The following is a 17,666-nucleotide window of genomic DNA, read 5'->3' on the forward strand; positions in this document are numbered from 1 at the left end:
CAATGATCTTAGTAAGGAAAGGCACAGTGATACAGTTTGAAGACTGGCCAGCTTATTGCCTGGCAGATAGAATTTCCTATTTTAGTCTAGAACACAGTTTCTCCAATCTCCGTGAAGTGTTAAGATTTCTGATGATGGAGACTGAGTGAGCGAGAAACCCACTTTTTTCTTTAAAAAATGACTTGCATAGGCCTTGAAATTGTCCAGAGAAGTACTCTATCAGATTTTGCTTAGACATCATAGCAAATTCATAGCAGATAAGAACATGGATTATTAAAGGCTCTGACTGGTATAATAAAAGTAATACAATTTCAACAGAAAGCAAGAAAAGCTAAGGAGAAATACTGCATATAAAAAAGAGTATTTCCCTATACTGATGGGAGTCTGTATGCATAAGAGAAGGATCTAACTCTCCCCAATGTTCCTGAAGTTTTGCAGCAGACTTTTCCCTCCCATGCCATGCGTTATTGCCTACAGCAGAACAATTACCTCCCATGTCTTACATGTAACGCTCCTGTTAATACACCTCAAAACGATATTAGCCTTTTTCACAATTGCATCACATTGTTTGTTGGCTCATATTTGTTTGTGATCTGCATTCCTTTGGGGAACTAGCAAAAGCATTAAACCCACTGGCAAAGATTACAGCAGTAGCAACACTGGATTAAGTGTAGCACACTTGGAAGAGAGCAGGGGTGACTGAAGGCCCGCAGGATGGAATTGGAAATTGTGCGTCAAGGAAGAGACACTGAAAACTAGTTTAATCAGAACTCTCCATCACAAGTTTTATTTATTATGCATTCTTTCTCTCCTGAGGCAAGCGGCTCTTTCTTTTTTTGTGAGACAGTATGTCAACATGGAAGCCTCATAATTAGAGTTGGCCAGAAAAGGAGAATTCTTTCCCATAATAAATGTTGCATTTTTGGAGAGCGGGGGAAGTTAGTCCTGGACTAGGATAAAAGAGTGAAAAATGAACATTTTAATGGGAACAGATTTCAAAAAAAATTCTCTTTTGGGAGAATCAAAATGGAATTGTTTTGCTTCCTAGCTGCCTGCCTGGACAACTCCTGTCCCGTGAAACAAACAGCATCCGCACAAAGTGAAACCGACAAGAGCCTTCAAGACCAGCTGTGGGAGAGGTGGAGCAAGGGCATTGCAGGTCAGGCCACTAGAGAAGCAAAGAGCCTGGCTGCTCAGTGACACCTCCTTCCCCCCGCCCCCCAGGTGGAGAGGTGGAGAACTGGGGTGTTCAGACTCTGTGGTCCCAGAGCTTGGCACAGTGCTTAATTTGTAATAAAAGAGGTACTGCGGCTCAGGCAACTAGGTGCCGGAGCTCAAGCCATTTTTTTTTACACTTGTAACAGATGCAGCAAGCCCAGAGGTGCTGGGGCTATGAATTGCTGAGCCTAGAGATGCCAAAACTCAGCCCTGGAAGAAATTAAGCACTGGCTGGGCACCCCATCTCTGTGCCTCATTGCTGGGGAGTGAGCCTGAAAGCCCGGGAGGAAGAAAGTCAGGGTGCCCAGCCTTGGCAGCCTTCCTGGAAGACTTTTGTCAATTTCACTGTCTGCCTGCAGATGGACAGTGACACTGGAATTGGAGAGCCATCAGTTTGCTCTTTCCCCCCATGGAAAACTGATTTTTTTCCAGCTAAAATTGATATTTTTGTAGAAAAATTTCAATTTTGCAAAACCAGCATTTTCTGTCAGAAAATCATTCCAATGGAAAAATCCCAACCTGTTCTGCTCAAAATCAACCTTATAATTATATTTTGTTTTCATAAGATGTTGACCTCCTTTCTCCCTCTCCCCCTTTCATCCTATACAGTGTAATTGCATGGCGTAATTAAGATGCTCTAGAGTCTACAGCCAGTCCTAGAAAAAGGCATATATCTTAAACTTATTCTAATAGTACCACTATCCTAGAAATACAGTCTACTGAAGCAAAATTAATATAGTCTTGATATAGTCTTATGGGAATGCTAGAAGGGACATCTAGTCATATGTTTTAGGTACCCTTAATGTTACCTTTTTTTTTTTTAAAAAAGTCCTTCCTAAGGGTAAGCCATACATTTTAATATAACTCCACCAGTAACCCAGGCAACTTAAAAACTCAGATCTCTCTCCCTACCCAACAATTGCCCACCTTTACAGTTTCCTCCCACTTTCCAGCATGCGGGAAAAATGATGAGTTTTGCAATGTATCCTGAAGGTCATTGGAACTGGGCTATTTAGACGGTGGAGTGCAAGAAAGAGGAAGCAAATTCCAAAGCAAAATTTTCCCTCCCAGAGAATGCCCTGACAACTGCTTCTTCTTGCTTACACTGATGCAGTGCCAGCTCAAGTGCTTCGGCTGATCTCAACTGAGGCAGCATGGCCATGGAGAGAAGTAGGCAGTTAGGTCCTGCCCACCGACAGCTTTAGAAGTCAAACTGACACCTTAAAGCTTCACCCAGAAATCTGCAGGCAGCTGATGCAAATCACAGAGCATGGGGTTAATAGCTTGTCTCAAGATACTCCATTGACCAAGTGGATTAGCATATTTTGTACTAGTTTCAGTTTCTGGATGTTTTAGCCTCATGTTGAGATCATTTACTAAATGTAAAGTACATTTCTCGTGTTCATTCTCCTGAGTGGAGTATATTATTTACGTTCGGAAAACTCTCAGTAAAAAAAAGCTTTAAAAACTGTATCAGGTCATCATTACTATATATTTACTTCAAACACATGTCAGCTTGGGGCTAATCTATATTGAATGCAATTTTTTAAAAAAATCGTCTTGGTGACCTTTTTCAAAAACAGTTATGAAATCGCACTACACTTTCTCAGATTGGGAATTAAGCTAACACAATGTTACAGAAGACAGCTAACCACTAACAGCTATATTTTATTGGAAACAGAATGGTAATTATGTGCATTTTGCATCCAAATGGATCCTAAATCACTTTACAAACATCTACAAATTGAATACCATCTAGGAACTAGTTCACCCATGACTGATATTCAGCCGCTTCTGGGCTAAAGTACAGCAAATGCTAACAGGTGCCCGGCAACCCTATGGGTCCAGGTAGGATAGGAGGTAAGGAATGCAGTGCTAATTGAAGCTATCAGGAAACTAGACTTAGCCAGAATGTAAGAACTTAAAAGTAGAATTTAGTCAGGACACTCAGGCTTGTCTTCACTAGGCAAAAGATGATTATTTTAAGAACAGTATTTCCCAAACAGTGGGTCCTAACCCACCAATGAATCACAGAACAGTTCTAGATTGGTTGGCATGTCCAGGGCTGGGTTAACCAGTTGATCACTGGGCCCTGGCCTAGGCAAACACATGCTTCTCCCAGTCTAACACAAGAAGAGGCTACAACTGTTGGTGGGGGGCGGGGGTAGAGCCTGTCCTGCACTCACCCTGGAGCAGTGGCATCTGTCCCATGGGGCTGGACTTGGCTCTCCACTCTGGGTGTTGTGACCTGGTGCATGCAGTCACAGTGCCATTCAGGTTTGGTCTGGCCACCCCTATGACCTTGTGCACAAGGTCCCAATACCACTTGCTCAAATTTGACCTGGCTGTCCCTCAATGATGAAGAGATGGCTTGGCCAAACCTGAGTGAAGAGTGGGCCAGACCTGGACTGGCCCAGCCACATGGGACAGGAGCTGCCACTGTGGGGTGAGTGTGGGGTGGTATTGCTCTCCATTCTCCCACCCCCTGGAGCCTCCCGTCCTCACCCAGCTGGAATTAGGGTTGCTGTGCCGGAGCAGAGGGTGCATATATGTAACTATGCAATGGTGAGTCACAAACAAAAGACAAAATGCAGTGGTGGGTCACCTTAGGAAAGGGTTTGGGAAACACTGTTTAAGACCATCTTAGCTAGCGTGTTCAAAACAACAGGTTATAAAGCTCTAGTGCAGACAAGGCACAGGCAAGCACAGGCTAGCTAGTTGAGTCCATCTAAAGTACACCTTGCCCTCTCTAAACTAGGTGTTAGACTGTTAGTCAAAACTTGCCAACATTTAAAAAAAACAAACCCACACCATGTTATTGTAGTGAAGACAAACCCTCAAACTAACAGTCTGTGACATAATTTGCAAACCAGCCACAGTGTTCTACTGACATCTCTGCTCACTTTGCAAACCTGAATCGTGGTTTGTGAACTGCTATAATGAATAATCCATGGAGTTCGAAATATATGCAGCTATCAGTGGCCTTTGATATTGGTTTACAAATTGTTTTCATGCTACATAGTGAATTATAACACATTCCATATAAACGCTGAAATCTGTGATACTCGGAATTTCCTAGTTTCTCTGTACATTAGCTGACTGTGGTTGGTGAATTGAGTTGGTACTGTGTGTACCCTGGTATTTGATGGTACTCTTATCCTCCCTTGCATTCACAAATTCTGGAAGGGATATTAGGGGAAAGCTGTCATTAAGATCAGTCAGACTCACGGCTGGGTCATATAGGTGACAAATGGCCTGTCTTTGCTCTCAATGAGAGTTTCGCCACTGACTTGAATGGGGCAAGATCAAGCTCCCAGGAGATAGGTCACAGTAGAGTAAGATTATTTCCCACCTCCTCTTATCCTCCCTTGCATTCACAAATTATTTATTTTACTTTCTTGGAATAACCCAAGGGCCAGATTCTGATCTCAGTACACCAGTGTAACTTCACTAATGTCAACAAATTTATTTCAGATTTACGCCAGAGTAACAGATCAAAATCATGGCCTAAGGATTCTACTAACACAACCATATAAATGTAATACTAACTAAAACAGGAACAAGGACAGGAACAGGAACGTAATTGGCTTATTTCATTTTGTAATTTAGATCACTAGGAAAGTTTGGCTGTCACAATAATACAAAGTAATTTTCTGATTTAATCACTTCCCTCCTTACTCTTGAAGAGATTGGCTATTAGTTTCCTCCTCTTAAGATGCATGTGATGTGACAGGCAAAACAGAACTATTTTGGGGTGGGGGGAGGTTGGAGGACTCAAAGACATTAAATGATACAACTAAAGAAATACTTCTTCAGGTGCAGCTTTTTGTCATCTTGATGCTCTTGTTATGGCTGTATCTCTTTTAACCAGTAAACAAACTAATGCAAACAATTCCTTGCTGTTTAAAAAAGGCCTACCTGAAGACTGCAAGGCTCAGGGACCAGAGTACTAGTGGTTTCCTCAGTTCAAATTTTGCTCGTTTGTTCATTAGGTGCCGACCACCAAATATAAAGGCAGCATATAGAGCTGAAAACAGAAAAGATTTCTTCCTGTAAAAAAAGCGAAGAAAAAGATCCCCATAAAATATTTATTATTCATCAATTGTACACAGTGTTTTCTCATCTTTAGATGATTGACAAGAACTTGTCACTTTCCTTGCTAAAAATAAAACAATTCCCATTTGAACACACTTCTGCTACTAATTTGAATAGTCAAATGTACATGAGCATAAATCCAGATCCTGAAGTTCCTACTCAGGGCAAAATTCCAATTGACTCAATTGGAACTTTCCTGAGTAAATACTGCAAGCTTTGGCTTGTATTGCAGATATTTTCTCCCCCTACTCAGGAACGTTTTCCTTTAGTGAAGGAAAACATATGGCACATGGCCAATTTGGTCCTCTGCCCATGCATGTAGTTCTAAAAATCAATATTCATTTCGTATCTGAACCAACTGATCAGGTTTAATGGTTCATTCAACATGTTCAATTGATATAGCGCTGCCTGCATGTTTCATGCTTAACGTGCAGTTGTCTCTCATTGATTCCTCAAATAAGAATGTTGACTATCTAACAAAACAAAATTTGAAGAGGCTCCTAAAAGATGGGAGGGCAATCTGGCTAGAGGGCAATAGTTCTATTAATCAGTGGTCATACTGTTTTGATTTTTATAGTTCATGAGAAGCAATTTGGGTACAGTGCAGGGTTATTCTCTGTGGAGAAGTCTTATGAGTGTGCTGAAATGGTCATATACTACTTTGCTAATGAACTGAACTACAAAGCAAGCATCACTTGAAAATGCCTGTAATGATACATCAGGATAAATAGTTCCATCAGCCAGCATTTGAACCTCATTCTTATAATTCACTAAGGCTCAACAGTAGCAGGTCCAAAAAGGATTAAATTTGGGACCCCTTTCTACACACACAAGAGATTCTGATAGACACTTGTAACAAGTGTCTATCAGCCAAATTAATAATGAGGCACAACATTACTAATGTCCTAACTGTGTAGATATATATTTAGGAGCAGATTTTTGGACGAAGTGTGTAATTGCAAACAAAGGGAAAATGAGTAATCATAAATATCAATGGACTAGATAAACCCAGCTGCAGCAGATTGCTCTTTGCTGTAGTAGTACAAAGTCAGCCAGTTTCATCTAAGCCTTAATGACTGATAAACAAAACATAAATATCACATAGTGATGAAAGCCAAATAGCGATATGAGCCCAAAGACATCGCATTAAGACTTGGACAACATAGGACTTTCATGTGTCCTAAAAAAGTATGTTTCTCTTGACAGTTAATGCAGCATGTAACAAATCATCAGCTGGAATGAAAAAGCAATTAATAGTATTGCATGCAGAGTTATGCTAATGTATCGACAGCTCTGCTGTACCTCAAGTCACCCTCCCCAGCTGAAAATATCCATGTCTGGCCTGGCACTGGGGTTACCTATGTTAACTTCAGTGTCCCTGGGGATAAGAACACTTGTGAATCAACTCAGGATCTCAAAGATTCCATGACAAGCATGGGACTGTCCTCCCTTGAAGAACACACTGAGACTGAGAATCACTGAGTTGGCCATTACAACAGCATGTTTATCATCAGCACTATGCTTTTTTTCCCAATCAGACCGGGATGGTACCGCCGTGTGCTTCCCTGAGATGAGGCATGGATGGCCTACTGAGATGAGGCACTGATGAAGATGAGTTGGTTGAATTTCACTCCAGGCTAGATGGAGGTGACACTGATAGGCATGGAAAGCTTCTAAATAAATTGGATGAGGTGGTGTGTGCTCCCTCTGTACAGGGTATATTCGCCCTTTGTCTGTGAGATTCACACCTCAGGGGTTGTTTTGACTCTAACCTGCTCTGGACTAGAATCACACTGTTTTACATCTATGCTTGTCTAGGAAGTTGCTATCTTTTTTCTTAGCTATGGTCTTGCCCATATAGTTATCCATACCTTCATCATCTCTATGCCGGACTAGAGTGATGCACTCTACCTGGGGCCACCCAACAGGGAATCTTCAGCTGGTGCAAAACTCAGCAACCTGCTTAATTAGCAATGAAAGCTGCATTGAGCACATTATACCCGTTCTCTGTATATCCTACTGGCTTTGTAATTGCTTCCGAGTGGGATTTTCAAACCCCCTCCCCACTCTGGGGAGGAATCAGACACCTCAGCTGGGCATCCAAATCTCCTAGACAGTTTTGAAAATCTGAGTCTCTACGCATATAGTTTTAGGGTTAGTGCTAATCTATAAAACCATGCATGCTGAGCATCCTGGCTGCTTTAATCTGTCTCTCTCCCTGATGTATATATCCTCCTAAGAGCTGAGATCAGCCAAGGTGTTTTTGATAATAGTGTTTGAATTCTGCGTGGCCTGGAGGCAAGTCATTTTCTCTGGAGTGTTCATCACTCTGGAACTGATCCCTATTCTGCTTTACCAATGTTCAAGTTTGTTGAACTTAAGAGCAAGGTGTTATAGCCTCTTTGTTTGCTCAGACTTTTCCCTGAGATCAACTCAATAAAGCAAGTGTTTGATTTAAAGGATGATTCTGGAAAGGTCTGGGAAGAATTGCTTTGACTCTGTGTATTTTATAATGCATTATGGAATAAAGATCTGAGGGATTGTCTTTTGATTCTTTCAGCTGTTGGCAGTATCTTGTTAAAGGTCTTATAAATGATGATATATTAATGTAAATGCAGCCAGAGGCTTAGACAATGGGCTATTAAAATAAATAAATAAAAATATATTGGAAGTGCTGAAGAATGTGATATCTAACTATGTGCATAGAGGACCCTCTCTATTTGTTCTTCTCTAGCTGCTGATTCTGTAACTAATGCTGAATCTCCACAGGGAAGGTGTGATGGGGCATCTGCCCCACACTGGCAGTAGAGGGGTTAAAGCAGCCCTGGGGAGGCTGCGGAGGCAGCCAATCAGGAAAGGGCTTCTAGAGACAGCCAACAGCCAATCGGGAGAAGGGTTAGAGAGACAGCCAATCGGGGCCAGGCTGGGCCATATAAGAAGAGCTGCTGAACACAGAAGCTTCAGTCACTCCCTGGAGTTTGAGGAGGGAGGTTTGGATACCCTGAAGGAGGGAGAAGAGACGAGACAGCACTATGGCTAGAGCAGCACTGGGTGGGTCAGAGGCACATGAGTGAGCTCCCGGCTGGGGCCCTGATACAAGGGCAGAGAAGGTGCTATGGCTGCGAGGAAATGGCCCAGGGAAACAGATGGCCGGGGTTTGAGGCCCCCCCCCCCCGCTTTGGTCCCAGTTGCCACTGATGCAGGTGGCTAGACCCTGGACTGCAGCCTGCCACTGAGGCAAGTAGCTGGACAGAGGACTGCTGGCCCTGTACAGAAGTGGGGAAGGGAGAGAACTGAGCAGGGCACAGCCAGAGGGCTGTGCTCAGAAGAGGACACTGCAGTCCTGAGAGCAACAAGCAATGACAAAAAGCGATGGCAGCGAGATGCCACTAGATGAAGGCGCACTGGTTAACCAGAGCTAATTCCCAGGACAGCCAGCAAGAGGTGCTGCAGTGGTGAATTGTATCTCGTCACAGAAGAAAATTAAATGAATCCCTATGGAATATCTAATATGTCAAAGCAATCATGGGTCAATTTTTTATTTAGGTATATAAAGATATATATAGCTGCCTAGGCACTTTTAAAAATCCCACTAGGTGCCTCTCTGCATATTTAGGTATGTAAATTAATACCTTTGGAAATCTGGGACTATGTTCCTTCCTTAATAAAGACGACATAATGCAGTTTCAATGCTTGTTCTTAATGTTAACAGTCAGGAAAGAAATATAAATATCCCCTTTCATAGGCAAGATAACATTTATTTACCCAAATGGCATTTCACTTAGGCTCTTATTAATGAAAATATTGCTTTGTGTTAAGTCTAACCAAGTAGGTCAGTACTGTAATTATATTACACTAATTGGAATTGCTACATTTTAGGTCACTTCACCAGCTTTTTAATGAGTTCCATATTTCTTATTTAAATGGTACAGTATCTGTATAAGACTTCCCACTGGTGCTGACAAATACTAGGGAAGTTGACTGTATTGGACATGTGTACTGTACAGAACAGTTTTAAATTAAAAGGGGCACAATAGTACAGCCTTGAGGTCATGAAAGGTACTATATATAAAGCAGTCTGATATTGAAAGTATCCCTTCTCTCTTTTTGAGATAAAAAATAACCATTCACTTTTTCTGTTTTTCCCTTATGGAATAACTGTATTAGGGAGACTGTACTGGAGGACTGGAGTAGTACAGGTGATTGGTTATTGGGCTGCAGAGCCTTCCACACTAAGATTATTGGCCAATATCATTAATGACCAGAAGTTATTTTGTAATGTTTGTATAATGGTCTGTTTGAAATGTTGGTAGTATCAGTCCAGTTCCTAATGAACAGATATAAAGCAATGGTAATCAAATGCTGCTCAGTTTTTACTGCAATAGTTCTGGCCAGCATGACACTAGTAACACGATTGTAATATAAGGATAAAATCCCTGATGACAATCTAAACACAACAGAACAATAAAGCAACATTAAGACTTGAAGCTCAAAACCCCAAAAAGTAAGTCACTAGCAAAGTTTCACATCTAATAATCTCAGCATTAGCACATTCATATGTCTTCCTTCAATTCTGTTCTCTAGGGATAACACAGTAGACATAAAAAAGACAAGGCTGCCAAGTCCCCCACATTTTGCAGGAGTTCCTGCTTCTCACAGTTGTCTTCCACCTTCCTACATTTCCAGTCTTCAGGGATTAAACACTATCGGTACCGAGTGCTCTGCACTCTTCGTTAAGCCTCTGAAAATTGCCTGCTGTCTCACAGTCAGAATGGAAGAATCTTCCTAAAGTCTGTACAGAGCACTATGCTCAGCATGGGGGTTGCTAGAGGGAGGAAGATAATGTGTGGACTTGAAGGCTGAAAATGTGGGGGGAGATCTTCTGGAAATCAAGAGCAGAGGAAGGGAAACCTTAGCATGGCAGAAAGGAAACTGGAAAGGAAAGGGTTGTAGGAGAAGATGGACAGAAGTGGGTGACAAGCGGAAGGCAAATGGAGGAGGGAAGGAGACTATGATGACTATAGAAAAAGAAAAAAGGATGTTGGCAGAAAAGAGAAGGAAGTGAAGGTGAGAAAACAGAAGGGAAGGAGAAATGAAGTATAATAAGAGGGAGGAAAAGTACAGTGAGAACAGGAGATAGAAAACCGCAAAAGGAAAGGATTAAAAATTGAGAAAGGTAGAGACTGAAGGAAACAAAGAAAGATGGAGAAAATCCACCCCACCAGAAACAGTGCTTCTTGTCAGTCACAGACAGGAAGTGTTCCCTCCAGGAAAGCCAATTCAGGCATCAAGAAGTAGCAGGGAGAGACTGAGTCACCTGGCCTAAGGTAGGAAAACAAAAGAAAGTAAACAAGACAAAGGTACCGAGTGATAAATCTTCCTCCTCTTCCCCCTGCCCCTCCCCCCCCCCCCCAAAATGTAATTTGTAAAATACTGAAGTGTTTTTTTAGGTCAAATATTCTTGCTGGTGAAATGAAAAATAAGTGTTTTTCCTCTGTCAGAATGAGCCTTCCACAGAAAAAGGCTATGGCTATTTTAAACTACTATACAGCACATCTATGTGCTCATTTTGCAAGCAGCCTGTTCTTGGTAACTCAGGTAATGTTACTTTCTGCAAGACGCCAATTTACAATTGCAAATTCTGTTCATATAAAAAGGTGTGAAACCATTCCTAATCACCTTAACATTTGCACTTCTGAAATACCAACAAAGCAAAACCTTGTTCTAGCTTCACAGATATGAGAAAAATCACTGAGGACGTGTTCACTGTACAGATTTGTCAGCTTTATATAATAAATAGTAACCATAAAGCTGGAATGTAAATATGCAATTCTGCAACTATTTCTTCCACACCCTACAGTACTTAAGAATTTTAAAGGAGGGAAATATGTCAGAAGACCAATCTTATATGCACGTCAATGTAATGTGGTTTATGCCTACAGCAAAATGTCCCATGACATTTATATTTAGAGCAGTGACAATGAAAGTCACTCATGTGAGAAAGTGCACTCATTAATGAGATTCTTCCAAGTAACACGCTACCAGGGAAATACAATGCAAACAGCAGTCAGCTTCACAATGTTCCCCCATTCGCTAGATTTCTAATAGAAATTGGCTTTCAAAATTCTTGTGTGACAGGGTACGATCTGGACTGATGAACCTAGGGTGCCGTTTACACTGCTTTGAGCTACCATTCCTGGTCTGCTCACAAACAGCGTTCAGCATGTAAATTAATCCCAGTTATATTGTCTGAGTGCTATAGCCAGACAGTTTTGAATTACACTGCAGAGCAACACCAGCAAATTCCCAGTCTTTTCCCCAGAAACGTGCAGCTTGAACTGCCCAGGTCTCTCCTGGACAATAAAATTCGGATAAAGTTTGTCATTTTATTAAAAGAAAGTGATATGTACAAACCCTGTTATCCCAAATGGTGTTTCCCAAACACACTGGTTTAGATAAAACAATAAAACAAATGTGTTAACTACACAAAGATAGGTTTTAAGGGATTACAAGTAATGAGGCATAAAAGTCAGGATTGATTACAAGAAAAAAGTAAAATGCAACTAATGCCTAACTTAACAAGTTAGTGATTTCAAAGCAAAGTCTCTCTCACCACATGTTTCAGCAGTCTTACCAGCTGAATTCCTTTCAGTCAGGATCCCTCCCGCAGGGCAACTTCCTTTGTTCTTCACATGTTGTCAGTGCCATGGGTACAGAGGAAGGGAGAGATCAGTTGGGGCATCTGTTCTCCCTTCTTATAGTTCATTCTCTTCTTTGAGAATCTTCTCCAGCTGAGGTTCAGGAGACAAAGTCTGTGTGGACTCACATCCTTTCCTGCCAAAAATGGCCACTTAACAAGGTGATGGTCCATTTGATTTTGTTGACACCTGGCTGAGGTGTTGGCTAGCCTTTTGTCTCTGGAGAACTGGTTTGTGACTGCTTTCCAGACTTGTGACATGTTTTAGTAATACCATATAGTAGATTCTGATAACTTTACATACAGTGTTACCACACATACTTTACCAGGGCCATAATGGTCAGCAAATTATGATTTTTCAAATGATACCTCACAGGCATATGTTGTACAAGATTTATCATAGTTCTGTAAAAAGGGTGAACATAGGGGTACAGACTGTCACAGGTAGGTAGCTATTTAGAACACATAGGACAAATCTGTCTTTCAATATCAAGATATCAGCAATATTTTGATAAACATTTAATTGGACAGGATGTTCAATAGTAAGAGCTTGATTACCCTCTCAAATCAATGTAACTCCACCGAAGTGTATGAAGTTACTCCTGGTTTACACCAGTGTGAGAATGAAATCAGGCCCTTGGTATAAGACACAATATGTACCTTGACGGTGATACCCAGTTCTAAACACTGGAGTTGTATTATTTTTTCTATTACTTGCACAGGATCCACAGCATTTTAGACTTTGTAAACATCACTCTGTCTGTGTCTCGACTAGTGTGCTGTTTACATAGACACCATACACATGCAGAGTAAATGTGCAGTGGAATGTGGCTCACCTCTTATAGCTCCCTGATTATTATATATGATAAACTTTTCATGATTAAAAAGAGGATATTAATGATCAAGTTTGCAGAACATACATTTTGTAGAAAGATTAGCAATAATTAAGTCTGCATTTCAGAAAGAATATAGCAAATATGGTTAGGGATTAAAAATAATCATTCTTGCTTTCTCTTTTTAGTGTGCAGATGCTAATGGAAATTAAGAGAAGGAACAGAACTTTACCACCACATATGAAATTCAAGTGAAAGGATCTAATTCTGAATTCACAAAGATCAGGACACCACAATAAAAATCATGACCATCAGATGAGACACTCCTGCCTCAGATTTTTAAATAGAATAAGTTACTTTCCTACATTCTCAGAAGTTAGTGCAGATAACCAACTGAATTAGGAAACAATTCACTAAGTACATTCCAAGATACTCTATTTTAACAGGTTTCAGAGGGGTAGCCGTGTTAGTCTGTATCAGCAAAAACAACGAAGAGTCCTTGTGGCACCTTAGAGACTAACAAATTTATTTCCCCACTTCATCAGATAACTCCTCGTTCTATTTTAAAAGCTAGTTGGCCATAGGTTAGTTATTACTAAACGCAAATCAGTTGCATCTTTGGATTTGTTCCAATTTTCCTATTTGTTCTTAAATGACTGTTTAAAATCTGATCTCATATATCAAAGCCTCAGACCTCTGTGAGGGTGAAGGTATGTGTGCACTTCACACTGCTGGCGGCAGCATGTAGTATATGTATAGTACACACAGCAGTGAAAAGCAAGCTGTGCCCACACTGTGCTATGTAGATACACGTGTGAGTGAAAGACTCTGGTAGCGGGGAAAGTCTTCAGCAGCTCCTCACTGCTGGAGCCTTTCATCACATGGAGGAAAGGCTCTGGCAGAGGGGAAACCTTCTGTGGCAGGGAAGGGCTCCAGCAGCAAGTAGTGGGACACTACCCTGCTAAAAACAACAGTGTAAACAGAGGCATGGCTTGGGCAAGATGAGAGCCATGTAGAATATGTACCCGCGTACATACCAACACCCATCAGGCATGTTTCTACTTGACTCACCAACTCCACACTGCTATTTATACCCATGTGAGGGCACTTATGTGCAAATGTAAACTAGACATTGCCAAAAGAAGCGTGCAGCGTAGATGTCCCTTGGACTACCAAAGTCTGATAGAAACACTATTTATACAAGTTGCAGAGCACTGGATAACGGGTCCGTGTCTTCTTCCAGTTATGGGTTTGATTCTGATCTCATTGTCTTTGGTATAAATCCTTAAGTAACCATGTTTTTGTACAGTTACTTGGGATTTTCACCCGTGTAACTAAGAACAGAATCTGGGCCCATCTGTTCATTTCTCGTAACCCACAAAACAATGAACATCCCTGCAATATTAGAGTTCAGAATGCAAATAAATGTAGTCACACATAGTTCCCATTTAAGTTAACAGGAATTTGTGACGCTAAATCTTTGTACATTACACTGAGAATTTACCCTGCATCTTACACCAAGACTCCCTGTTATAAAAGAGGCAGTGGTGATAAACATTATTTCTCCTTGGACATATTATTGCATTCTCAGGACATTGCTGGCATTGTCTCCCCATCATCATAGGGCTGGCACAAAGTAGAACGCCAGCAAGGAAGATAATGTAGGTCAGTCACTGTAGCTCTGATGCACAGCTACAACACTTTCACTTTTAGTATTATCAGCTTTCATTTAAACTTCTGCCCTTTACTAGCTCCAAGTTTGTGTTATAAACAGATACAACTGCAGCTGAACTTGGGGACTACTCACCCACATCTCATCCACTTACCAGGACCCTATTTGTACCTGAGTTTTACCAGAGGTTATTCAATTAACATATCTACAGGTAGAAATATATTTAATGGATACAATACAAAAAAATTAAATCTCCATTCCATGGTCAATACTCCTGTGTTGCCATAAAGCAGATCAATAGCAAAGTGATCAAATTCTTTTCTAGCTATCCTCATTTAATCTGTTTTTCATTTTAAAGATAAAAACCTTACATTTATATAAGATCCAAAAGGCTCCTGTAACAAAGTCAGCCACCTCTTGAGCACCTCCTCATGGCCTGAAGTGACACTGCTGTATCTTGCCTCAGTTTCCCCTTCACTCAGTCTCCTCAATGACTACACAAAGGCTTGTGACACAACAGCCCACCCCTTCCAGGGGTCTGGTTTACTAGCATAAAACAAACTCAAAATAAAGTCTCTTTCACACCAGTCTCAGGCTGGCACAGCCCTGCCTCCCTGAGGTCTGGTCTATCTGCTTTTAATTTTCCAAGCTGGGCACAGCTTTTCAGCCCTTCGCAGGCTTTGATCAGCCATTCCCCTCAGCCCACCCTAGACTCCTTGAAACACTCCCTGCTCTCTTCTGAGCATCATGCTCAGGCCATCCTATCTGGAGTCCTTCCCTGTTTTTTATCTCTGCAGAAACTTCCAGGCATTTCTGCCTGGAGTTTTTCCACAAACTCTGTGTTTAAGTGACCGTTCAGACCCAAACCTTTCCCACTGGTCATGAGTCTCCTGCAGCAGCCTCCTGCTCTCCACAGCCTCTGCCACAGCTTCTTCTCCCTATTTCCTGTCCTCCTCTGTCTCTTTATAAAGATCACCTACCTTGTATCAAGCCGCATTGAGAGGCTGTGTTAATGAGACACAGGTGGGCTGGACTAATTCCCTCTTAAAGGGCCCAGTCCACCCCGTGACAGCTCCTTTAAACTCTTTGGTCAGATTCACAAGGAGAACTTAGGCTTTGCAATCCTCTGCACCCTGCCATCCAGACACTGGACTATCCAGTGGAATTAGGCACCTAGGCTCTTGACACAATGCATAGGGAGAGTTGGGCACCTAAGAATGGGCTTCACAAAAGCTAGCACAATGAACACAGAACTGCCTATGCTAGCCAATAAGACAGAATCGTAGAAATGTAGGGCTGAAAGGGACCTCAAGAGGTCATTGAGTCCTTCCCCCCCATGCTGAGGCAGGACCAACTAAACGTAAGCACTGCAACATGTGTTTGTGTAACCTGTTCTTAAAAACCTCCAATGGTGGGGATTCCAAAACGTCCCTAGGTAACCTGTTTCAGTGCTAAACTATCCTTAGAGTTAGAAAGTTTTTCCTAATACCTAAACAAAATCTCCCTTGCAGTAGATTAGGCCCATTACTTCTTATCCTACCTTCAATGGACGCGGAGAATAATGGATCACAGTTCTCATTATAACAGCCTTTAACATATTTGAAGACTATTATTGTAAGGATCTGCAGGACTAGAAGCTGCGGCTGCAGCCTGGGGCAGCTAACATTCCCACATCACCACCAGGAGGCTACAGGAGCACTGTGGAGATGAGGTGCCACAGGAAGTATCACCCAAAGGGAGTGGAGCAACAGCACCCTGTGGCCTTCTGATTGGTCCATGGTCACTATTTAACCCTGGAGGATGTCCCAGGAAGTTGTCTGGGTAACCATGTAGACTTCTGGCCTGCTGTGATGCCACACCATACCTTGCTTGCTAATCTCCAGTCTCTGACCCCAGCCTGACTCTCACCATGACTCTTGCCTCCTGATTCTAGCCTGGTAGCCATCTCTGGTCTCTGAATCTGGGACTGACTCTTGCCTATTTGACCATGGCTCTAGTGATTACTCTGATCCCTGATTGCTGACTGCTGCCTTGTGATAGTCCTTGACTTGGTGACTTCTAGACTAGACTGCCTGTGGCCTGGTCCCTTACGCTTATCAGACCCCCCTTCAGTCTTCTTTTCCTAGGACTAAACATGCCCAGTATTTTTAACCTTTCCTCATAGGTTGAGTTTTTCTAAACCCTTTATCATTTTGGTTGCTCTCCTCTGGACTCTCTCCAGTTTGTCCACATCTTTCGTAAAGTGTGGTGCCTACAACTGAACACACTACTCCAACTGAGACCTCTCCACTGCTGAATAGAGTGTGCCAGTTACCTCCCGTGTCTTACAAACAACACTTGTCTTTGGTATAAAGATTAATACACCCCAGAACAATATCAGCCTTCTTCACAACTGCATTACATCGTTGTCTCATATTCCATTTGTGATCCTCTATAATCCCCCACTCTTTTTCAGCAGTACTACCACCTACCCAATTATTCCCCACTGTGTAGTTGTGCATTTGATTTTTCCTTCCTTTTGTTTGTCTTTATTGAATTTCATCTGGTTGTTTTCAGACTAGTTCTCCAATTTGTCAAGGATCTTTTTTTGATTTTTCTGGTCCTTAAAGAGCTCGCAATGGAGCCATGTTGGCCTCTTATTCTTCTTCATAGCTTTCCTTTGCATTGGGATAATTTGCTATTGTGCCTTTAGTTTTGTCTACAAGAAATTGCCAGCTCTCCTGTGCTCCTTTTCCCCTCAGATTTTCTTCCCCTGGGACCTTACCTACCAATTCTCGGAGTTTAACATCTGTTTTTTTGAAGTCCATTGTCCTTATTGTGCTGCTCTCACTCCTTCCTTTCCTTAAAATCATGAAACCTAATCATTTCATGATCACTTTCACTCAAATTGCCTTCAACCTTCAGATTCACAACCAATTCCTCCCAGTCAGTCAGAATCAAATCTAAAATACTGTCTCCTTGGTTACTTCCTCCACCTTCTGAAACAAGAAGTTCTCCCTAATGCACTCCAAGAACTTATTGCACATTTTGTGCTTTATACTACCAGGTCTTGTGTTTTGGGTTTTTTCTGTTATTTGTTCTAGAAATGCTCCTCCATCTCTTCCTCCTGAGTTGGTGGTCTATAGTAGACCCCTACTGTGATTATGGTCAT

General features: G+C 41.7%; 1 protein-coding gene across 2 annotated transcripts in view; it reads right to left on the reverse strand.

Annotated features, from left to right (window-relative positions):
* The window catches only part of ELOVL6 (ELOVL fatty acid elongase 6), a 125,362-nt gene that overhangs the window by 38,262 nt on the left and 69,434 nt on the right, over positions 1-17,666 (reverse strand). For both annotated transcript variants that reach the window (XM_037897048.2, XM_043545636.1), the window contains one exon: positions 5,137-5,268. In XM_037897048.2, the coding sequence (XP_037752976.1) occupies positions 5,137-5,268 (132 nt within the window). The remainder of the gene's footprint in view (positions 1-5,136; positions 5,269-17,666) is intronic.

This window comes from Chelonia mydas, chromosome 4, assembly GCF_015237465.2.
Source record: "Chelonia mydas isolate rCheMyd1 chromosome 4, rCheMyd1.pri.v2, whole genome shotgun sequence".
In the NCBI taxonomy this organism is placed as follows: Eukaryota; Metazoa; Chordata; order Testudines; family Cheloniidae; genus Chelonia; species Chelonia mydas.